This window comes from Mus caroli, unplaced genomic scaffold (genome assembly GCF_978045245.1).
Source record: "Mus caroli unplaced genomic scaffold, Mus_caroli_1 scaffold_1, whole genome shotgun sequence".
Classification (NCBI taxonomy): domain Eukaryota; kingdom Metazoa; phylum Chordata; class Mammalia; order Rodentia; family Muridae; genus Mus; species Mus caroli.
The window spans coordinates 153,157,117-153,182,774 of NW_028227256.1; the positions used below are offsets into that span (position 1 = coordinate 153,157,117).

General features: G+C 41.1%; 1 protein-coding gene across 1 annotated transcript in view; it reads left to right on the forward strand.

Moving 5' to 3' along the window:
* The window catches only part of Acbd6 (acyl-CoA binding domain containing 6), a 142,057-nt gene that overhangs the window by 49,444 nt on the left and 66,955 nt on the right, over positions 1–25,658 (forward strand). The window contains exons 5-6 of the mRNA XM_021161212.2: positions 16,122–16,227; positions 25,119–25,208. Of these exons, the coding sequence (XP_021016871.1) occupies positions 16,122–16,227; positions 25,119–25,208 (196 nt within the window). The remainder of the gene's footprint in view (positions 1–16,121; positions 16,228–25,118; positions 25,209–25,658) is intronic.

Sequence of the window (25,658 nt, forward strand, 5' to 3'; positions counted from 1 at the left end):
ACACTTTGGTGATCGGTGATAAATTAGATGACATATGTCTTGTTACAGTCTGGCTGTTCCTTGAGGATACACAAATGTGTACAGGCAAGTGGGCAACTCTCTCTTGAGGACCTGACTGCTCAGAATGAACTTGAGCTATGGATTTATTCAGCCTGTAAAACCTCAGCTGGCATAAATAATTGAGAAAGCAAAGGTTTGTCTGTGGTGCATACCTCAGGGACTCAGGGCCTCCTTCCTGCTCTCTACCTCCCTTTCTTATGAAAATGATCCCAGTTGCACTCCCAGATAATAACACACCAAGCAATTAAAAGCCATGGGTGGCTGGAGAGAGGAGAAAAGGTTTAGTTAATGAGCTTTTCCTCTGCCTGTGCCCATGAGAGCCTCAGGAATGACAAGGCGATTAAAGCAAAGAGATAATTATAGATTATGTGAAAATGGGTCCCTGGGGACTAGCAGGTCTTGACACAAACAGTAAGTGTTGTAACAGTCTCCTGGCCCTCCTAGTCTCCCTTTTCTAATGTGCTTCATTTGGCTTCTGGGTGTTCAGTGCCATGATGCCAACCAAGCATACAGGCAAATCCACCTGTTTGCAGATCAGCAGCTCTTTGAAAATGAGGTCATTCGTCAGCCAAAGCCACCATCTATCTACCCCTTTATTTCCATGTTGTGTTCCCTTTTCTTTGTTCCCTCTCTTAGCATTTGTACACTTCCTGCCTAATCCCGTTCTCCTTCCTCTCCTATGTCCTCGTCCTTAGGTAGTGACTTGTGTATAAAGCCTCCTGTGTGTTAATGGACATGCACATAAAAGACTATATAGTACGTAGTTTTGAAGGCAGTATGACCATTGCAATACCAAGAGAAACTGTGTGTCGGGGCTGGAGAGAGGGCTCTGCAGCTAAGAGAGTTGATTGTTCTTTTTGAGGTCCTGCGTTTGATTCCCAGCACCCACGTGATGGTTCACAACCCCAGTCCCAGGGCATCTGACTCCCTCTTCTGACCTCTGAGCACCTTGGACACATGTATACGGACATACGTATTGGCAAACACTCATACACATAAAATAAACTTTAGAAATTAAAAACAAGAGAGCAGTGTATGTAATAGGAACAAGGCCCCCTCACTGTCTCTTTAAGAATAGTCTTCTCTTTCGCCGCTTTCGTCACTTTGCTCAGATCACAGTGCCTTATTTTTATTTTTAAAGGTCTGAATATGATAAATGATCCCACCTTACAACGTATACTAAATTATTATATATTTTACATAAGGTCTGACATAGCCCAGGCTGGCCTTGAACTCTTTCTTGATCCGTCTGCTTCTACCTTCTGCATAATCTGCAGCTAATATAATGACACTATCATCTATTGACTATTTATACTCACAATCATACTATGTTATATGAGCTATTGCACTTTAATTTTCATAGTGGCTTTATTAATGTAGATGTTAATGGGATCTGTGTGTTACAGATGAGGACACACATTCAAGGTTAGGTTACTTGTCCAAGGTCAATTGTGGTTAGTAGCTCTCCTCTAGTTTCTGTGCCCCACTGGATCCTGAAATGGTTGCGGAGACATTGTAATTGTAAATTAATGAAATTTATTTGGTATTCAGTTGGTATTCTAGTACTATACTGTGTTCAGTTTTAAAATTAAATACTTTTTCAGGATTCTTTTTTTTTCTTTTTTTCTTAGATATTTTCTTTATTTACATTTCAAGTGTTATCCCTTTCCTAGTTTCCCCTCGGAAAATCCCCTATTACCTCCTTCCTCCCCCTGCTCCCCAACCCACCCACTCCCATTCCTGGCCCTGGCATTCCCCTATACTGGGCATAGAGCCTTCACAGGACCAAGGGCCTCTCCTCGCATTGATGACCAACTAGGCCATCTCTGCTACAACTATAGCTAGAGCCACAAGTACCACCATGTGTTTTCTTTGATTGGTGGTATAGTTCCAAGGAGCTCTGGGTGTACTAGTTAGTTCATATTGATGTTCCTTCTATGGGGCTTCAGTCCCCTTCAGCTCCCTGGGTATTTCTCTGGTTTCTTCATTGGGGACCTTGTACTCCATCCAATGGATGCTTGTGAGCCTACACTTCTGTATTTGCCAGGCACTGGCAGAGCCTTGCAGGAGACTGCTATATCAGGCTCCTGTCAGCAGGCTCTTGTTGGCATCTGCCTAATGTCTGGGTTTGGTGGTTGGTTATGGGGTGGATGCCCAAGGTGGGCAGACTCTGGATGGTCCTTCCTTTAGGCTCTGCTCCGAACTTTGTCTTTTTCAGGATTCTTAAGAATATAATTCCCTGAAAAAAAAAAATGACGCTCATCTCTCATTTATTCCTGAACTGGTGGTGCTAATGAAAGACCCACAACGTGAGGACTCGCCCACGTTCTGACTCAGGAGAGGCGACACCCCAAATCACACAAGAAACGGTCTTGCTGCAACTGCAAGAGGATTTTTATTCGAGAGCGTTCTCGGGCCCATGGTCATACACCACGCAGGGGTAGAGGACTATGGCGCCCCGAGTAGCTGTATAAGGGGGTATTTAAAGGAAGAAACCACAACTCAAGGAAGTGGGGAGGGCGTTGTTGGAAAAATACCAAAGATACCAGTTAAGAGTCACAAGGAAGTGCAAAGTCACAAGAGTCACAGAGACTACCTGGTAATTGTTCTGGTTAACTCTCAGTTTCTAAGAGCCCCTAACAATAGCACATTTGCATGGCAGTTTCCTGCAGTTGGTCAGGGTGACTTTCTTTGAATGAACACTCTTTGAACCCAGGAAGCAGGTAGGTGGAGGAAGGAATGTCGCTATCAAGGTATGATTAGCATACCTTGCAGCAATGAGTCACAAAGGTCACATTCCCAAGCCTCATCCTAAAGGCCTAGAATTTTGTTACTTCTTCATTCCCCCCTTCTTCTAGTTAATAGTTCTAATCTTAGAACTAGACACTATCTTCTCCCTGACATAGTTGATCCTTTAGGGCATGGTACTGTTATCTCAAAACTAAAAGCCACACTGCATTAATTCTTGTTTTAATAAAGGTGACTTGCCTATTTAACACACATGGACCTATAATTAAAAGCAGAAGCAAAATCAAAAGGGGTCTCATAAAGGTAGAAAGTAGGGTGGTCAAGAGTACAAGATAAGGGCCTTTCCATCCGAGTCAAGGTTTTCTGCGTGGAGATGTCTAGCAGGTCTTCTGGAGCAGGCCTTCTGGAGCTGCTTTTTCGCTCGCTGTCTCACTCACTGGAGCACCTTGAGCCTAGAGAACAAAGGCTGGGAAAGCAGCATGTCAGCACTATGTACAGAGGCTATTTTTACCAGTGGAGGGGGCCCCCTGTAGAGTAATTCATAAGGGGGTCAGTCTAAACTGTCCAGGGGTGTTTTTAACCCTGAAGAGCAAAGGGTAGGAGAGCTATCTAATCATTAGCGCCAGTCTCCGCTGTCAATTTGGTAAGGGTCTCTTAATGGTTCTATTTATTCTCTCTACCTGTCCTGAGCTTTGGGGCCTGCATGCACAATGTAACTTTTAACTAATCTCTAATATCTTGGCCAGTCCCTGATTTACCTGGGCAACAAAGGCAGGTCCATTACCTTGGGAAGATTTCTTTTAGGATCTTCAGTCCTGGTAGGAAAAGCTTCTATTCATCTTGAAACGGTGTCTATAAACACTAACAAGTACTTGTTGCAATATCTAGCTGGCTTAATTTCTGTAAATTCTACCTCGTCATAGCACAGGCCTTGCAGCTTTTGGCTATTTCTTCTGCCAAGTCAGAGAGTCCTGTAACATAGTAGTCAAAGGACCTAACCACACCTTTTAATTTCTTGGCCCCCAGGTGGGTCAAATACTGTCCATAACTTGATAGTGCTCAGGAGTGTATCTAAAGCTGGTCTCTCTGATGTCATAATAATCTTTAGGCTCCTTGACTGCCAGGATTATTGCTCCTTGGGCCACCTGTTTGGTGGTTAGATCTGCCATCTGATTTTCTTTAGCCACAGCATCTTAGGTTTTTCTCTGTAGATGTCAACAGCCCTCTTTGTCTGTATAGAGCTTGTCTCAAAGTCACAAGTTCAGCTTTCTGGGCCGACGTCCCTTCCGGGAGGCTACTGGCCTAGATCACTTGCTTTCTGTTCACTACCGTACTGCTGTCCCCGCCTTCTGCTTACCTTTAACCTCGAGGCTACTGTCATCAGTGTACCAGCTCGAACCCTCAGGCCAAGGCTGATCTGATCCTTCAGATCATTTTAGCGCAGTGATGAGTAGGTGCAGTCTCATGCAGTGGGACAGCAGGTGGAATGAAACGAAGGTCACTCGTTCAGTCAACAAAAAGTTCTGATGTGTCACAGGAGCGTTGGTAGTCATCTATCAGTCAGGGAGCTCTCAGATAATGCTTTCAAGAGCGTGGGATGCCATTACAGCTAGTTGCTGTCTCAGAGTGAGCTTATCAGCATCCTTGACAAGCAGATTATGGCAGTAATAGCTTACAGGCAAGAGAACCACCCGCTGGCAACAGGGTGTAACTTTTTGGATAGGTAAGCCACTGGCCTTTTTCAAAGTTTCAAAGTCTGAGCAAGGACTCCTCTGGCGACCCCTGATCTCTCTTCCACATAAAGAGTGAAAGGCTTGGTTAGGTCAGGCAAAGGCTGGCCATCAAGAGGGCCTTTTTAATTTTTTTAAAGGCTTTCTGGCAATCCGGAATCCACAAAACACCTCCCCTTTCTTGGTTAGGGGGTACAACAGGGCAGCTACGGTCGCCAACCCAGGTGTCTAGAGTCTGTAGAAGCCAGCAGTACCCAAGAATTTTCTTACTTGCCTTGGTGTAGTTAGCCACTACTTCCCGTCTCGAAGGGTGTCTCTCAAATAAGTAACTTCAGTCTGACACAGCCAAGCCTTTTTAGCTGAGGCTCGGTCTTCAGTTGCCCAGGTTTCCTGACTAGATCCTGTCTTTTTCTTTCTCTCCTATCACTGTGGCCAAGATTTTAGTCAAATTTCTCTCTTGTCTACGATCCCTCCTGTTTTCTCTTTCTTCTGCCTCCCGCCTCTCTCTCTCTCACACACACACACTTTTTCTGCCTCTTTCACTAGATCACATAACTGTCTCCCTCTCGTAATACACCTTTTAATCTCTGAAGTTTTTTTCTGATATCGGGAGCCAACTGCCTTATGAAGGCCGGCCAGGCCACTGAGGCCTTCTGGGCTTCCGAGGTAAGATCAAAGGGAGTGAACCGCCTGAAGGCTTCCATAAGCCTTTCAAGGAACATTGAGGGAGGTTCGATCGGCCCCTGCATTACCTCTTACCTTAGCCAAATTAGTGGGCCCATCTTGAGGCACCTTGGAGACCAGAGCCTGGCGTTAGATTTTCAAGCTCTCCTTACCTTCAGCCATGTTGCAGTCGCAACTGGGGCAAGTCAAAAGGAATCCCATGTCGATCTCATTTTGTAGCTGTGTAGACCGCCGTTGGCTTCCGGGCCATTTTTCTAGCCTCTAACAGAATTCTCTCTTGCTCTTCGGTTGTTAAGAGCATCTGCAACAGCTGTTGACAATCATCTCAAGTAGGCTGATAAGAAAACATAAGGAACTCTACCAACCCTGTGAGGTGTTGGGGATTCTGAGAAAGGGGGTGGTTAGTTTTTCAGTTATAAATACCAACAGAGGAAAATGACCAGTACTGAAGGGTTTAAAGTTTGGGCGGGTCCACCAGAGTCCACCCGGACTCTGTGCTCTGCAGTTCCATGTACCGCAGCGGTCCGCCTCTCGACACCCCGAGGGGTTTAGGGTTCCCTCGGCAGCTGGGGTTGAGGCTGTGGATAAGGGGAAGGTTGTGGACTAGGCCACTCAGGAGGCTTCATAGATTTTGGAGGAGCCGAATTGGCTGCGATTTGGGAGAAACCTTTAATTTCTCTTGTAACATAAGAGTACAACGACAATTTTGAGAAGCAAAACCCAATTTTAACAGTGAAAACAATCTATTTTTTCTTTAAAAATGAACTCCAAAAACATTACTTGCTACAAATTTTGGTGGCCTGTTCCTGCACACAAACACAAGAAGGTGTAGCCGCCAATATTTCAAAAAGACACTACCCTAAATCTTATCTTTTATAAATCGGATTTCTAGGATAAGAATTACATAGAATATTACTCAATTTAGGCGTATCTTTAGAGACCTGTTCCCATGGATTGTCTCATGCTGCATGTTGTAGTTCTAAATTACTCTAACCCAGAGTTACCAGTTTTAAGTCAACTTTTTGTTACCAATGTTACAAATGTTTAATCATAACTAATAACTTGTGAGCCACTAATCTATAACCAAGACATATAAAACATATTTATACTTTTGAAACTATTTAGAAACAAAAATGAAATGGCTGCATACATTTGCTCATTTAAACCAAACAAAATTCTTAATTTTTCTAGCTGTAATTTCAAGAGAGGAGCACCTTGTCACCTGATGAATCTAATTATCACAAGCACAGAGATTTTTGTAGAACTTGAGAAGCTGCTGGTCCCTATAAGAGCAGCATTTATAATCAGCTCCTAGCAGGGCTTCTCTAGCCACACTAGATTCCTAACTACAGGTGCAGGGCTCCAAAGACCAATTAATACTGTTTATTTTATTTTATTTTTTACCAAATTATCCTCAGATAGTCGGAGAGTACTGCTTTTCTCAAAACCCATTCTCTCACATCTCAGGTGTAAACTATCTCTAGTCAGGGTATAAAGCACCTATGAGAATTACCTTTGCTTTTCTAGATTTTTACATAGCTCTAAACACATACACAAAAACACATAAAACAGAAACCAACAGATCCAGACACATTCGACCCTTTCTTGTCCTCCACAAGCAGGCAAAAGAATTAGACGATTTTGGAGGGGGAAGCTTCCGCTTCAACAGAACTCGGTCCCTCTGACCGATCCGGAGACGGCCAGGCGTCCCTGGCTCTCCTTACCTCCCAGGGCATCCCCCAGGGGCCACAGCCTGTGGTCCTCCTAGCACGTCTGCCGACCACAGTCCTCCGGTCCTTACGGCCCAAAAGGACAGCTGCAAATACCGACCGCGCGCGAATTTCAGACCCCATCACTCCATCGTCTACAAACACCAGCATCCATTTCTACCTAGATGACCAAAACCAGAGAAGCACACTTGTTCCTCACTCTGCCAGGTGTAAAACCAAGGCACGAGGTGGGACTCGAACCCACGATCTCGCAACCCGAAAACCAAGACACAAATTCAATAAACTAAGATGGATCCGAACTCAGATTTCGCCATGCTTCAGAAACATAGGACAAGACACAAACAACCCAACACAACAAGCACATGTTCCAATGTTCGTTTCAGAAAACAGACACTCAAAACAGAGACACCGGCTGGCACACACACAAGAGGGGATCCCCATACCTCCAAGTCGGTTCTTGGGTGTGAGGGGTGGTCGCGTTTCCCGGCCAACGCACCAAATGAAAGACCCACAACGTGAGGACTCGCCCACGTTCTGACTCAGGAGAGGCGACACCCCAAATCACACAAGAAACGGTCTTGCTGCAACTGCAAGAGGATTTTTATTCGAGAGCGTTCTCGGGCCCATGGTCATACACCACGCAGGGGTAGAGGACTATGGCGCCCCGAGTAGCTGTATAAGGGGGTATTTAAAGGAAGAAACCACAACTCAAGGAAGTGGGGAGGGCGTTGTTGGAAAAATACCAAAGATACCAGTTAAGAGTCACAAGGAAGTGCAAAGTCACAAGAGTCACAGAGACTACCTGGTAATTGTTCTGGTTAACTCTCAGTTTCTAAGAGCCCCTAACAATAGCACATTTGCATGGCAGTTTCCTGCAGTTGGTCAGGGTGACTTTCTTTGAATGAACACTCTTTGAACCCAGGAAGCAGGTAGGTGGAGGAAGGAATGTCGCTATCAAGGTATGATTAGCATACCTTGCAGCAATGAGTCACAAAGGTCACATTCCCAAGCCTCATCCTAAAGGCCTAGAATTTTGTTACTTCTTCACTTCCTTTGTGTTGTTTTATTGATTTTAAACTCGGTTTAATGGTTGGGAATGTTAACTGACCCTAGAGAAGGCTTCTAACAAAGCAGCTGTATGAATTTTTCTGGTGAATTTTTCCAGGGGTAGATCAGAATTTTTATTTTCTTGGACACATTTAAAGTACCACAGTTTCCCTTCAACGTTGTTAAGAGGCAGATTTGATTTTAAAAGGTAGAATGGACTTCCAGTAGTCAGTGTCTTTATAAAATCATAGGTAAATAACCTTTTCAATATAACTAATTATCTTTACCCAGTAGGCAATTTCCAAATATCTATTTGACATGTAGGGTTTCAAGAATTATTTTAAGACTAACACTACAACAAGCCAGACAGTATGTAAGGGCTTAATCTTCAGGCAGCATGCCTTAAATGCGATTCCTGTTGAAGCACTGTTTTCCTCCATGGGGTCTTAGACTCTTGATCTTGCAACAGAGTATTTCAGGAGGGAGCTATGACTTGCAGGATTTTCCTGAGGCTCACAGTACAAACTCTCAGTGATGGTTTTTGATAAAATTAAGACTCAAAATCAGTATTCTATAGGGCAAAATTAACATCTAAGATTTTAATTACATATTAAATAGAAGCAAGAATTTTTAATACACTAAATTAACCCTTGCTAGGAGTTGGCTTTACCTGATCAGCTTTACTAAACCATTAACAGATTCTCCTTTCAGAGAGACGCATGGGAGTTAAATGGAAATGTAAATATTTCCTGTTGCTGTCTTTTGGCTCTGGATAGTTTTAGCACAGCAGGGGAAGGAAGGCACCTGCAGCAGCAATCTGCTGAGCATCTGCAGAGCAACCTCCCTCCCTCCCTCCCTCCCTCCCTCCCTCCCTCCCTCCCTCCCTCCCTCCCTCCCTCCCTCCCTCCCTCCCTCCGTGAGTGCTCACCTCTGTAGTGTAGGATGGCCTGGGTTCCCTTACCCCTGATCCAGACGGTAGGGAAGGAGCATACCCAACACTGTTCTTCCCCATCTAACCTGCTCCTGCCTATACGTGCAGAGCCCTTACTGATGGTTGTCCAACTTCCTCCTCTAATGTTTCTGGTATCTAACACCCTACCATAGACTGTGGCTTCTTTTTTTGTTCATCCAGTCTTTTTTATTTTACTTTTTATTTTATTTATTAGGTCTGACTTGCAAACTCACCTTCTAATGCTTTCTTTGACCATCCTTCTTGTTATTTATATCTAATTTTATTTTACATTCACAAATGATCATGTATGTATGTTTATGGGATACATTGTGTTATCTTGATTTATATATGCATTATAGAATGAGTCAAGCAAGTTAATGTCTCTGTCACCTCACTAATATGTCACCGTTTGAGGTGTAGACTTAAAATTCTAGTGATTTTATAATACACAAGAGCTTATGTAACTGTGAGCATCCTGCTGTGCACTAGCTTTCTAGAATATGCTCCTCCAGTGTAACCAAACTTTGTTGCTGTAACCAACATCTCTGTTTCTGACCTGTCCTCACTCTTCTAGTCTGAGGTAACCACTCTTCTTGCTAAATTGATATGAAGTGTACCTTTAAGAATCCACCAAGAAGTGAGGTCATACAGTATCCTTCTGTGTTAGACTTCTTTCCCGAGTCATAGTGTCTTAAATACGTCTCTATTGCTCTGAAGAGACACCATGGCCAAGGCAACTTATAAAAGAAAACATTTAAATGAGGTTTACAGTTTCAGATGATGAGTCTACTATTACAGTTATGGTGGGGAACATGGCAGCTGGCAGGCAAGAATGACTCTGGTGCAGGAGCTGAGAGCTACGAGGGAAGGAAGAAGGGAGGGAGGAAGGAAGGAAGGGCATGTGTGTGTGTGTGTCTGTGTGTGTGAGTGAGTGAGAGAGAGAGAGAGAGAGAGAGAGAGCAAGCATGAGTCCACTCCCAGTGACACACCTTCTTTAACAAGGTCACGCCTCCTAATCCTCCTTAGCCCATGCTTGGGAACCAAACATACAAGTATATTAGACTATTGAGCCATTCTCATTCAAACCAGCACACATAGTTTTCTGTGGTCCCGCCTGTGTTGCCTCAGACAGTAGAATCTTCTTTGTACACTATGTTGTGTATGTATGTCACGTTCCCTTCACCCAGCCATTCATTGATAGACACAGGCTGCTTCCATATCTAGACTATTGAAATAATACAGATACAAACATGGAGTGCAAATATCTCCTCAGATTACTTACTTCAACTCCTTTAGCTATATCCAGAAGTACACTTGCTGGAAACATGGAAACTCCATATTTGGTTTTTGAGGTAATTCTCATTTTTTCAAAATGCTTTATTATTACCTGTATACAGTGGTTCCTTTCCTCCATGCTCACCAGCACTTGTCAACATACACCTTCTTGGTAATAACTGGTCTAGTGGCAAGAGACGGATCTCATTGTGGCTTTAATGTACAATTCCTTTCTGATTAGAATTTAAATTTTCATGTAGCCATGGGCCATCCATATTAATTCTCTTCTTTCTTTCCCCCCTCCCTCTCCCTTTCCCCTCCTTAACCCCACCCACCCAAGAAATGCCTGTTCAGAAATGCCTGTTTTCCATTTTAAAATCTAGGTATTTGTCTTCTTACCGTTGAGGTTTTTTAGTTCTTTATACATTTTGGATCTTCTTTATTTGGGTAGCTGCCTCCTGGCTTCTCACCACTCCTGTGTAGAATACTGGGTCAGAGCAGTGGTACCCAAGCATCCTTTTGTAGTGCTTAAGGAGTCCAGGAAACATTTTCACTGTTTAATAATTGGAAAAGATATGATTTTACTTTCTATAAATGATACAATTTTTAAAATAGTGGCTAATGAAAATTAAATAAGGTAATAATAATTCTTTTTTTGCAAAAATACATGAATGTTATCATTGAAAAGAATTGCACTTGTGGGATTGCAAGCTTGTACAACTACTCTGGAAGTCAGTCTGGCAGTTCCTCAGAAAACTGGACATAATACTACCAGAAGATCTAGCAATACCTCTCCTGGGCATATACCTAGAAGAAGTTCCAACTGGTAATAAGAACACATGCTTCACTATGTTCATAGAAGCCTTATTTATAATGGCCAGAAGCTGGAAAGAACCCAGATTTCCCTCAACAGAGGAATGGATACAGAAAATGTAGTACATTTACACAATGGAGTACTACTCAGCTATTAAAAACAATGAATTTATGAAATTCTTGGACAAATGGATGTATCTGGAGGATATCATCCTTAGTGAGGTAACCCAATCACAAAAGAAGTCATCAGATATGCACTCACTGATACTTGGATATTAGTCCAGAAACATAGAACACCCAAGATACAATTTGCAAAACACAAGAAAATCAAGTAGAGGGAAGACCAATGGGTAAATACCTTCATTCCTCCTTAGAATAGGGAACAAAATACCCATGAAAGGAGTAAACAGAGACAAAGTTTAGAGCTAAGACGAAAGAATGGACTATCCAGAGACCAACCCACCCGTGGATCCATCCCATAATCAGCCACCAAACCCAGACACTATTGCATATGCCAGCAAGGTTTTGCTGAAGGGACCCTGTTAAAGCTGTCTCGTATGAGGCTATGCCAGTGCCTGGCAAATACAGAAGTGGATGCTCACAGTCATCTATTGGATGGAACACAGGCCCCCAATGGAGGAACTAGAGAAAGTACCCAAGAGCTGAAGGGGTCTGCAACCCTATAGGTGGAACAACAATATGAACTAACCAGTACCCCCAGAGCTCGTGTTTCTAGTTGCATATGTAGCAGAAGATGGCCTAGTCGGCCATCATTGGGAAGAGAGGCCCCTTGGTCTTGCAAACTTTATATGCCTCAGTACAGGGGAACACCAGGGCCAAGAAGCGGGAGTGGGTGGGTAGAGGAGCAGGGCGGGGGGAGGGTATAGGGAACTTTCGGGATAGCATTTGAAATGTATATAAAGAAAATATCTAATAAGAAAAAAAGAAAAGAATTAGAAAAGGGGTGCATAGGATTGCATTCTCCAGATGCATGGAAAGCTTCAGTTACCTCAGAAAGTTAAGTCCTATCCTGATCCTGATTCCAAAGCACATGAGTGAACTCTTATGTTTCACTAACATCTTCATTTAGAACTAATGTGTTTCTATGTAGTCAACATATTATCATAGTTCTCTACAACAAATATATATATACATATATATATACACATATATATATATACATATATATATATGTTGAAGTTTTTAAAATTGTATTTTCTGTAACATCAGTGTTTTAAGTATTTTTTCTATTTGAGCTATCTTTTCAATTATTATATCTGTATATTTGATCAAAATAACTCACATTATACATTTTGTTAAATAATTAACTATACATGCGTTTTAAAATATCAATGGAAACATCTCTGAATAAGACAAATGAGCTTTGAGGAATAGTTTACATTTTTTCCTGTGCTAGGTATTACCCAGGACCTATAGGGACTTGGCAGGTACTCACCACTGAACTGCACCTCAGGCCCAGGTCCTGGCTGAATGAGAAGGAACAGCACTCAGCAGGCAGCCCGTTGTCAGCTTCCTCTCTTTCATTCTCTGCCATCAGCCATGAGTAGGTCCTGATACCAGGTTTCACCAAACTCTGTTCTTGGTAGCAAGGGTTTTGTTTCTTGGAGCATAGCAACTAATGCAGTGTTTTATTTCACACTTCCTTAGTGTGTCAGATACATCTCTCGTAGCGAAAGAGTGAACGATTAGTTGAACTAACAGTCATTTGCTACACCTAGTCAAGTCTTTGGCTGTTTCTTAGATGTGACTTAAGGCCAGAGGCAGAGGCCTTTTACAAACCAAGAAGAGTGTGTTTGAGTGAAGGAAACCCAGGGTGAAAGCCCTGTGGGCAGAAGAGCACAATGGGAGGGGTTTGCTTAGGAGATGCTGGAGATGGGATGGGTTCCCTTAAGGGCCTGGCCTGCACATCCCCTGAGAGGTCTCCTCCTGGGCCCCTGCTTTGAGTAATTAGCAGCATTTGTTTGTGTCTTTTTAAATGTGGTCTTGCTTGTCATTTAAGATATGATGTAAAGGGCGATTGTTTCGGAGGATGTCACAGGAGATTGCAAGGCTGAGGCAGGAGGATTGCAGATATGAAGCCAGCCTGAGCTACATAGTGAGATCCTGTTTGCAGCATCAAAGTGGTTAGGGGTGTGGTGTGGGAATAACAGTTTGATTTATTCACTCGTAAATAAAATAGTATTTTGGTGTGAGTATCAATATCTGTATATATTTAACAAATAAGACCAAGAGTATCTTTAGTTTTTTTTAATATTAATTTACTTGGCTTTGTAGCACATTTGCAGTGATTTTATTAAAGTTTTACTATTTAAATTGAATACTTTACCATGTAGTGTTATTTTAGGTGCCTCTGCCTTACCTATTTAGTAGTAAAAACTGCCTATTATAAACAGGTATTAGATTTTAAAACGTCTGCTGCTTTTTAGAAATTCTCATACCAAACCAAATAATTGATATAGGTAATACATCTAAGAAACATTAAAAATATATTATTAGACAAGATCCACAATTGAGTAAGTCTTGTGCTATTCTGAGTGCTAAGGTGCAGGCATGGATGCGCATCGGGAGCTGGGCTCAGATTAACGTTAACTGCCCTCTCCCTTATGAGTAGCCCTTGCATAGTGCCAGGTAGTGGTGGCCTGGGTGGCCTCTGGTTTTCCATTCTGTGCCCCACCACCAGCTCCCCATTATTCCCAAGTCAAAGCAGTTGTTCTCGAGACTATTATGACTTAAGATGATATAATCATTTTCTCCAACAGTTGAGATTGTTGCCTCTTGAATCCCAAGGGTCCCCATTGTTCCCAAAATGGAAATAGAAATGTTCTTTTTTAACAGAAGTAGTATTGACATTGGTAGCTAATTATAGCTAAAGTAATAGTATATACAGCCATAATTTTAAAAACAGACTTTCCTAGGGTTTGGCCTCAGTTTTCCATAGTTTTGCTTTTGTTGTTGTTTTTAGGGATCTAAAAGGACACTTTCATTTCTGTGAAACAAGACATGGTTTCGTCCTTAAAGCTCAGCTCGCTGTCTCTAGCTGGAAGCTTTTTCTCTCCTTCAGTCCTTTTGCAAGGACATGCTCTGCCATAGTTAATGATACTTAGAGTTTATCATTTTAACTGTACTGTCTATGTTCTTGTTTAACCTTGTATCCAATTGACATAACCTTGCCCAGTGCCTTTGTGTCCTGGTGCACACTGAAACACACCAGATGCTTCAGAACGGCTTAGTGTTCTTGCTCCAAAGCTGTATGTTGTAAGATAGTTAGCTATGATTGTAGCAATTTTTCACTCTACATAGTTATTCAGATTGTCTATTAAGGTACACAGATTCTGATGGGTTTGATTTTTTAAAAATGAATGTTGATAAGGTCTGATAAGGTCTTGACCATAATAAAACACATTAATAGCCAGTTGGTAGTGGTATACATCTTTAATCCCAGCACATAAGAGGCAGAGGCATGGGGATCTGAGTTCAAGGCAGTCTGGTCCATGGAGTGAGTTTCAGGACAGCCAGGGCTACAGAGAAACCTCGTCTCAAAAAAAATAATTTAATTTAATTTGGAAATATAAAAACATTCTTTTATACCTGTCCTTAGAGTTCAGTCCACATGTTAGAGATGTTCATTTTTATATTCTAAATTAGGTATTGCCATTTTATGAGTCACTAATTACAGGAATAATTTTATGTAATGTTTTTGAGGTTCTATTTATTCTTATTTTATGTGTATGTAGGTGTTTGTCTGAATGTGCCAGCTGTGCACTTTATGCATGTAATGTCCATGTCAGCCAGAAGAGGGCGTTGGACCCACTGGGCCTGCAGTCAGAGACAGTTGTGAGCCGTGTGCGTGCTGGGAATTGAACCCAGGTCTGCTGGAAGAACAGCCAGTATTCTTAGCTGTTGAAGCATCTCTCCAGCCCCAGCTTTAGGTAATATTTTAGAGAGCTTATAGACCTCATACTGACAGAGTCTGCTATAAATTCTGGAATGGACTGTGGTTGACTAGTGGAAGCACATGATATAATAGAAAATATATTATATTTTAAAATAAGCTGCTCTGAGTGAATTTTATCTTTACATTTTTTTAAAACTATGTGTACATGGGGTATATATGGTATATGCACTTGGGTGCAGATGTCACAGAGATGTGTCAGATGCCCCTGGAACTGGAGTTACAGGTGGTTGTAAGCTGTCAAGAACTGAACTTAGATCCTTTTTAAGAGCAAGCAGAATGCACTTTTAACTGCTGAGCTATCTCTCTAGCCCCACAGCTTTGTTTGTTTTGATGTTTGATAAATGTGGTATCATTTGCAAAGTTACTTAACCTCTCTTTGCCTGTTAAGTGAGGTTATTGTAAAGAATAAAGACTGGGGAGAGGGGAGTGGGGAAGGGTTTGCCTCACAAGCATGAAAACTGATCTCAGCTTCCAGGCCTAGGGTAGGTGTGGAATAAACCCTGAACTCAAGAGCAGAGACAGGACATCTCTGGGGCAAGCTGGCCAGCTAGACTTATGGAATTTGTAAACTCTGCGATCAGCAAGTGACCCTGCCTCATGTAAATGAAAGAACAATCAAGAAGGACATCCACACATGCACACACACAGGTGTGTCCTCACACTGTGAACACACATGTATGAGTGAGCACATGACATACATATACAGGCAAAAAAAAAAAAAAAAAAAGATCAAATGAGTTTCCTCATATGACATATTTAGAATAGCATTTCCCTCCAAATTGCCATGTTAGCACAGTGCTGCTCTAAATGAAATGCCCAAGTCACAGGAGTGTACTGTCAGTGTGTGAAAGTGACTGGGGCAGGGCAGGGTGCAGAAAACCCACCATGAGGCAACTTTAGAGCAGGTGAAGTCTTTCCTACAAGGACCACGGTTACTGTAGTCCTTTTAGGATTCATTATGTCAGCTGGGAATTTAATGTGCTGCCTGTCACTTTAAAACCATTAATGTCTATGTCCTCAGAGGACAACTTATGTTAAGAACATGTAACTTTTGTGTTTTATCCAGTAGGACAAACAACGGCTTTTTTTTTTTTTACTCTAATTAGGGAAGAAGACAAAAACATATTTGATTACTGCAGGGAAAACAACATTGACCATATAGCCAAAGCCATCAAATCGAAATCTGCGGATGTGAATATGACAGATGAAGAGGTATGAAAAGCAAGCCCTGCTGTGCTGGGGTCATGCCTGGGTGCTGTGGGGGACCCGTTATTTCTTATGCATTTGGTGTTCCACTGCAATGCCACTTTCTCACTGCTGTGCCTCTCTGCTACATACGACTCTAAGTGGAGTATGGCCAAAGGCATCTCAGAGAGCATCGTCCACCTTGTAAATTAAGTTAGGAGATGAAACTTGCCAGTCAAGTAGCTTCCATTTGTGTGTAATAAAGGAGAGGAGCCGTGAGCACGGTGAGTGGTGTCTGTGGTGACAGCAGGGTTTCACTTGTGCGTGGTCCTCTGCTAGGCTGAGGATAGGCCAGTGCAGTCATGTGTTGAGTTTGTACAGAAGTGTAGTTCTGGAAATCTGTCAGAATTTTGATAAATCCAGTAATTTTAAACACTGGCCCACTATACTAAATGATTTAGTAGAACATCCTATGCAGTTTATTTTGTACATAAAGTTGCTACATATTTAGCAGTTGAATTATAGTTAACAAAGGAATAAAATTTGCTAGTTTAATGATTTCTTGTTATATTGTGACTCTGTACAAGAAAAGAGAAAGGGTCATAGGGCCTTAGAGGTGTGGCGTGCTCAGCTGTGTAGTGCTTATACAGCATGCGCAAGACCCCAGATTCCACCCTTGCCACCAACAAAACAACAGAGAAGGGAGAGGCTAATATGAAATGGCTAAAACCTATGGCTCTTAGGAAGAAGACACACAGTGTTCGCAGGCCATCTGCTGCAGGTACAGATAATAACTGTATGCAGTTAAGAGCTCAGTCTACAGGGCAGTCTTTGATAACACCTTACCTTTAGGAGACATCCTCCCTGTACTCTGTTGTCAATGACTTCTGGAATTGAAAGTATAAATTACTATTCTACAAATACTAGAATGCATTTGGTTCTAGCTCACCTGAGGCCAAAACTTTGAATTCTCTTAATTGCTTCTTTTGTAATTTACACATATAATGCTAGATGATATACTTTTGCTTTTCCATTATTAAGTTCCTTCTGTTTTATATTTGCACTTGCCTGCTTTAATCATCTTGCTGTCTGTCTTTCTGTACCCCCTTAAATTTCAGCTTTCTGGTTGAATATTAAACTGGTGTTTATGATACAATACTTAGTAAATACTGCTTGTGGTTGTGTGACTGTACTATGTATATTAATCAACTTTTGCTGTAGTAATAAACAACTCCCACAGTTCAGTAGGTTATAATCTCTTGCTTATATTACCTTCTTGTCATGGATAATAACATTTCACATATTCTGATATTCTTTTACTTTGTTTGCCGTTTGGTGGTAATCTTTCTGATATTTCAGAAGGGCTTGGGATTAGTTGAGGCTTCTTGCTAGGTTCTCCTGGCTTTGTTTGGGCCCAGTTTCTCTTGATTTCATGTGTCTTTTCTCTCAAAGGTAAAAGATCAATGAATTAGATACTGTGGTATAGGAACTAAAGATAGGCACAGCTAGGCATCCCTCTTCACACACCCCAAGTCCATAAATGTTTTACTAGAAGTGCTATATAGCACATCTACCTACCTTCCTTTGGCCAAAACAAGTCACGAGACCAAGACTCTTTTTAGTTCATTTTGATTACAAACAAGCAAGGCAAGAAAGAATCAATGACTAAGTGCATAGTAATATCCACTTACCAAGGAGCAGCATTGTTTCTAAAGTCAGGATTACTTCTGAATTTGTTTTTTGTCTGTCTTCGTTTTCTCTGTTCCTATCATGAGTTCTTTCCTCCTGTTACTCAAAAGAAAGTTGTTGGTGCACTCAGACCCATTTGTCTTAGATCCACACCTTCTAGGGCGCCCCTTCCTGCTTCATCGCTAGTCCCTGCAGGCTGGTCTTGACCTGTTCCGTGGATATCATCTTGGGCCTTTTCCTTTTTACTGTTTGGAAATTTCTCCTCTCTCTTTGCCTGGCTTCGTGTTTTCTGTGCTCCCATGACTCTTTTATTGTTTACTTCCTTGATTTCCTTCATACCTTTTCCTTTATTATTCATTTCCCATTTTTGTGGGTCACTTCTTCTAGTAGCTTCCTTTAAAAAAAAAGAAAAGTATAAATGGCTTGAGAGCTCACTGAAATTCTCTCAGAATTCTCAACGTACTCCCTGACTATTTAATGAACTAATGAGTGAGGTCCAGCAGAGCGCTCTCCCCTCTGGGCCTAGAAAGGAGCCACAAGCAGGAGAAGCTATGCAGGTGGCCAGTTCATGGAGGTTATGCAGCAACAGCCCTGCCTTCTTTCTTCCCTCTCTCCCTCCCTCCTTCCCTTCCTTTCATCCTAAATAGCTGTAAAGGTCATATCCACGTGTGCTCTCTGCAAAGATTGGATAGTCAGAGTAAGTAAGTGCCTGGAACAGAAACAGCATATACAGTCCATTTCTGTTGATGAACCTGGCAGCACTTGGGACGCTGCTCCTGACCGTTCAGTGTTTGAGCAGCGCTGCTCCTCAGCCTTCGGGTTTCTTACCCATGCAGCTGCCGTGACCCCAGCCTGCCAGAACATTGTGTTCCCATGAACAGATGAAGTGCTTACACATTCATAGACTGAGACACCAAGAATTCAGTTGGGTTCTCTCATTGCTCCAAGCAGATTTCTGCCTTTTCAACCATGACAACGCAGGCTGAGCTTTGAATACTTATGGCAAGCCCTTTATTATCAATCAGGGATTTCTATGAATTAATTTAAGAACATGGGGACTTGGAGCTTAAAATCAGAATCAAATTTGATATCCTAAGTGAAATAAATTGTAGTGCTTCATGGCTTTAAAGCTCTGACAAGGAGAGCATTTGGTTAGTGTTGATGATACTAAAGTATACACCTCAAAATTGTGCTTCTTGGATGTAAGGAAGTTGAGTGTTGAAAGGGAAGCTTTCTGATGTTTGAATTGAAGGCATTTCTGTACAAATTGTGTAGGATTTCTGGAGATAACATTATCCTTATTATTTTTATTAAAAATACTCGCCTAACAAGTTCAAACAATTTTAGTCTTGCCTTTATGTGACTAAAAATTACATTTATTATATGTAAAATTTGCTGTGAACTATATAAACTTCATTATAGTCATAAAGTGAAAAGAATACATAATATGAACTATTGTGCATTAAAAATGACACAATAAATTGTTAAATAATTTTAAGTATATTAATCATTTTACCTAAGATGCAGATGTTTAGACCTGACTATCATAACAGGAAAAAATGTACATGAAGTGCCTTTCAAATAAGCTGTGTTTGTCTTGTACACTGAAGCTACCTGAGCATATACAGGTCCATATTCACCCACATTTATTATGTAATTGCTAATGACATAGTAAAGCCAGAGCTATGTTTTCTTTGCTTCCTTATTTTTAATTTTTAATTTTTTTATTTTGCTGTGTGGTTGAATCGAGGGCCTTAGGCATTGTGATACACCTTCAGCCCATGGCATTTTTTTTTCAAACAAGTTTTTTTATTCTTTGAGAATTTTACATATGTGTTTAATAGAATATGATCATATTTACCACCCAAGACATGTATTTCTCATTTGAGAAAGTAACATGGTCTTTTTTAGTTGGCATAATTAGGAGATAGTATTTTACATAAGAGGAAAGGTCTTGTAGTTATTACTTCTATTCAAGAAGATTTTCTGTCTGATGTTTCAAAGCTCTAGTTTATATAAATGTGGTGTCACATGTACTGGCTTTTACATCTAAATTACAACTTTTACTATAATTTTAATATCTACAAATGTTTGGAGTTTGAGAATATGAGAAAACCTGAAGGGTTGACTTCATTTCATATACCAGCTCATATTGCTACAGCTCGTCATACATACCAAGCATTCAGTTATTCCAAGAAAATCTTGTTTTCCCAAAAGATTTATTACTTTTTTATTTGTGTGTGTGTGTGTGTGTGTGTGTGTGTGTGTGTGTGTGTGTGTGTGGCTGTCTGTGTGAAGTGCTCACGCATGTGTAGTGATGTCTTTGAAGGACAGGAAAAGGCATCAGATCCCCTGGAGCTGGAGTTAAAGCACTCATAGACTCCCGATGAGTGTGTAGACTAGGAACCAAACTCGGGTCCTCTGGAAGAGCAGCCAAGTGCTCTCAACCTCTGCACCACCCCTCCAGCTTCCAAGAAAGTGTCTTTTAATGGAGAAAGAAGGTGTGAATAATTTGTAAAGTATATTTATGGCATAAGCAGATTATTATGAAAATGGGCATAAATAATATAATCCTTATCTTGCTTATTACTTCTCAATAAGTTCCATAAATAAACTTAATAATATTTACTGATGACATTTGATATTTTAAATCTTTACAGTATTTTGAGTTTAGTTTAGAACACAGTAGTAGTGTTCTAACAAAGTTAGAGGATGTCTTAGGGTTTTACTGCTGTAAACAGACACCATGACCAAGGTAAGTCTTATAAAAGACAACATTTAATTGGGTCTGGTTTACAGGTTCAGAGGTTCAGTGTGTTAACATCAAGGTGGAAGCATGGCAGCATCCAGGCAGGCCTGGTGCAGGAGGAGCTAGAGTTCTATATCTTCCTCTGAAGGCTGCTAGGAAAAGATTGGCTCCCATGTGCTTAGGAGGAAGATCTCAAAGCCCACACACACTGTGGCCACAACTCCAAATAATACCATTCCCTGGCCAAGCATATTCAAACTAGCACAGAGGGTGTGTTCTCAGTGCGGGTCTGCCATGAGTCCCCAGTGTGCTCACACACAAGCCTTGGTTCTCTGTACTTACCCAAGCTGCTGATGTAGCGCGGTTCTTTCCCTTCTGACCTCCAAAGCCACAGTTGACATCATTAGCTACTTTCTGTAGATCTTGGTTCTTTTGAATATTTTGAAGGTCACCTTTCTGTCGCCCCTCCTTACTTCCCCCCATGCTTTATTTTAAATCCGTGTCACATAGCATAATGCAATGTACATTTTTGGCTCAAGAAACAGCTTGAAAACTATGATAAAACTGACAGTGTTAACCCAGTAGGAAGGTAAAGATTTAAGTAGCTTTCATACTGAAGCTAAGTGCATGCTTTTATTTAAGATTTGGAAAGAAAAAGAAGAAAAAAAAAACCCACACGTAAGGTACTAATTTGAAGGAACTTTTGTTTTCCGAGCTGGCTGAGAAATGCATTACTAACTCCCTAATTATGCATATTTGCATTGATACAGACAATGGCATTTAAAAATCAGTGGCTATAATTTTCACTAGCACTACTGCCACAGTCACACATCACATCAGAAACTCATACTTAATGCTGAATCAGATGATAGCAAAGTAGCTTGCATTTGATGAACTTTGACACCTTATTTTGTAGATTGTAAGGGACACATGCCATTGCTGCCGGGTTCCTGTGATTAGGTCCCTGCAGCCGTCACCGCCTCCCACACAGAACCCATCCCCCTCAGCTGCACTCTGTACACACTCAGTCCTCTCTGTTTTATTATTTTAATTTTTAAGAAAAAAATTAAGAGTTTTTATTTTAAAAATAATTTAATTATTAGTTTTAACAAATTTATTAATAAATTTAATGACAATTTAATAGTTAAAATTTATTTAAAGGTTACAGAAAAGACAAAACAAAGCATTCACATACTGTATAGTATTCTTATTAAGCCATAATGGTATTTTGTTTTCACGGACAAACATATAGACAAGTATGCTACAGTTAAGAAACCTTCTTTTCATGAAAGAGTCAGAAGTCTCAATGTAATTCTAGGGGCTCTTCAGTGACATTTCTTAGTTTTGGGACCTCTGGAAAATCCTCAGCTCCTCCAGCAACCACAAATGAATCAAATCCCCATCTGACTCCTTTTATCAACACACCTGTGAAGGAAGCAGTGTTTGCGTGGAGTCTCAGTCCCTGAGCAGCAGCTTCTGCTGGACATTTGCTAATGGTGTCTCTTTGATTTCCACTGTCCGTAGTGTGAAAGTTCCAGTTTACTGTGACCTTGTTCCTGTTCCTGTCCACATCTGGGGCCATGTCTGACATCAGTCGGACCTCTCAGGACACCCCCATTTTTTGTAGCTGTCCACTAGAGGCCTTATGCCAGTTGGATCACATGATTCTTCTTCATAGTATCTCATCTGCTAATTATATGGCACCCCCCCATAAATATTTGATACAATGGCAAGGGGAGAACTCTCAAAAAATGTATATATAGCAGCTTCAACCTGTCCTTTTTTTTTAAATCTATGTTTTTTATCTATGTAGACAGGGTACATGCACTTTGTATATGATCTCCAAATACCATAAGAATACTCATAATAAAATATCCACATTTAATTTTGTGGTGTATAGGAGAAAAGTCTCATTTAAAAATTCTACATAGTTTAGGACAATTAAAGATATCAAAGAAGCATTTACAATATTAAGACCCACTTTCTGTTTTCTAGAAGATATAAAAGTAATACCACTTAATAGGTTAGTTGCTGCTGTGCACTTTGAAAGCACTTTAGAGTCATTTGTCTGTCTAAGGGAGGACATGCTAACACCATTGCTTAATAGATGCGAACTTTCTCTCCTTGCATTTACTGCATTTGAATTACAGAATTTACCCAGAGCTCCAGACAGTGCCTGTAGTGTTCTGAGGTCCTAGCAGAATCCTCTTTAATAATAATCCCTTCATCTCCTAGGCTACCAAGGTAATTTTCCAGTAGGATTTTAGAACTAGAAACAAAGACATCATATTTTGTAGTAACAAGAAATGCACTTAGCTGAAAGATTTGTATATTATATTATTCATACAAATTTGGAAGAAGTTTTTGAGCAAATGTTGCTCAATTCCTGTTGAGCTGCATCGTGCTGGCCTATGGAGGATGTTAACCCGCAGTGTCGCCCCTGAGGTTGTCTTCCTGCTGTGAGACCGCATCTCTGCATTGCTAGTTATGTTCTTACTGGGAATGATCTCATGCGAGGGCATGTCTTCAGAAACGATAACCTGAGGAGGTAAAGACGCCGCTGTCCTGACCCTCACTCATCTAATTGTACGTGGAGGGGAGATCCCCAAGCCTGCTTTGTTTTGTCTGTTGGTAGATGTTTGCCCCTGTTCTTGTTTCTGAGCGTTTTAGCATTGCATAAAGTATTAATCATTAGGTAGTCTTAATGTGGATCCCTCTCTAGCACTTCTACAGAAAGTCATTGTCAGAGAATTTATTCTAATTCAAGGTTAATTAGTGTACCATTAAAATAATGTGTTGCAAAAATTAATTGCAGTGCAGGTCAGAATATGTGTTAAAAAGCGTAGTCTGCGAGTGCACCATCCTTCTTAAAGTCGACTGTGCGCCATCCTTCTGGAACACGCATCTGGAGGGAGACTCACCCCTGACTCCGGTCACAGGTGTCTCCTCTAAAGTAAATTTTGGCACCACATGTGACAAACGTAAAATATAACCCCATTAACCGTGAAAAGTGCTGCTCATCCGCTCTCCCATTGGAACAGTGAGGGATTCATAGTTGAGCATTAGTTGGTGAAGCATGATTGGGTTAGACCTAAGGAACATCAGGAGCCTGCTTGAGAAGTAGAAATGATCTATACATCTTGTGGTATAAGTACTCAGTACTAAGTTTTCTAATGATGATATAGTTCTCATGTACACTCTGTAAGCTTTCCACACACCTTAATTATTCAGTAAGTCTTATTAATAGTTGAACTTAGTACCTATTCTCTAAATACTTAAATTAGACTAAAAATAATAAACTTTTATGCTCTTTTTTTTTGAGACAGGGTCTCTGTGTAGTCCTATCTATCTTGGATCTCGCTATGCAGACAGGTTGGCAAAGGTTAGCCTGCCTCTGCCTCCCTTGTGTGGAAACTAAAGGGGTGTGCCACCACACAAAGCTGATTTACCCACATTTCTAACTTATGTTTCCCTCTTTTATAATTTTTATGTGTGCAAGATCCTTTTTAGGTTTTTGTGTAAGAAGGCAGAAACTCACAGGTAAATAAAGTCAGTCGAGCAAGTAAAAACCATACAAAAGGGACTCTGCAAGGAGGAGGCTGTCCTAGCCGCATACTCCGCCAGGTGAACCAATGCATGTATCCAGAGAGTCCAAACAGAAAAAGCAGCATAGGCAGCTGTAGAAAGGTACCGTGGAGGCTGCATTTTAAGGTCTCCCTTGTCCCAACTTGTGTATATTTAAATCTTTTCTGCAGTGTGGAAAATCATCTTATTCTTTATGAGAAATCACTGCCGACCTCAGAGGAGTTATACTGTACATCACCTCCTTGTTCAGAAGAGCCCAGCAACTTTACAGGGCTTGTTTGTTGGAGTAGGAAAGTAGGCCTCATTTATTACGTACACCAAGAATTTCTGACAGTCAGAAACCAAATAACACAGTAATAGTAACTGTAATTCTTTGATAGCTAAAAGTCAAAAGTAGTATGTCATGCGGCCAAAGACATGGCTTGGCCATGAGGTTATTCACTCAGCAAATATTGTGATTATAGTTTATATATTTATTTGTACAAGTCTGTGCACACATGTGTACCTGCATGAAGATCAAATAACTGCTGGCAGCAGTCTCTTCCTGGAAATGGACCTCAGATCATCAGGCTTGTAACAGGCATCTTTATGGGCTAAGCCATTTTGACGGCCTAACTTGTATTGCTGATTTTGTTGTCTGTTTTACCATTTTTCCTTATTCAGGTAAGGGAAGTGATTAAACCAAAGCAGTTACAGGCTGGTGTGTGATAAAATCAGAAGTAGAACTCAGGGCTTCCTGTTGCTTGTCTGTCTCTTTCCCATAGTGCATCTTGTATCATCCTCAGAATAATTGATCTACAGTTTTACATACCAGTTTTCCCATCTTTCTTAGCATGTGAGCTTTGTCTGGCCCACATGTAGATTAACACGTTCCTTTGCTGTTTGCTACTTGTAGGGCAGAGCTCTGCTCCACTGGGCATGTGACCGAGGACATAAGGAATTGGTGAAAGTCTTGCTACAGTATGAAGCTGGCATTAACTGTCAGGTAAGAGTGCGTTTCAAAGGAGCTTGCTCTTCTTTTTAACTAACATTCATTACTTTTTATTGTATGTGTATGGGTGTTTTTCCTGTATATAAGTCTGTGCATCATGTGTGTACAGTGCCACAGAGGCCAGAAGAGGGTATTGGATCCTCTCAGATGAGGGTTGTGAGTCTTGGGAATCCAATCTGGGTCCTCTGGAAGAGCAGCCTATGAACTAGCTCTGCAGCCCTTACAAAGGAGCTTTAAAACACACACACACACACACACACACACACACACACACACACACACACCCCTGAAGTAAAATCCTCATAAGAACATGTATGTGATTAAATGTCTTAAGGCACATGTCACTGAAGCCCCTGCTATAGAGTTCCACACTGTTATCCTTCTGCCCACATCCAGCCTCAGTCCCTGCCCTACTAACCTGCTTTTTTCTCTGGGGTATTTCAT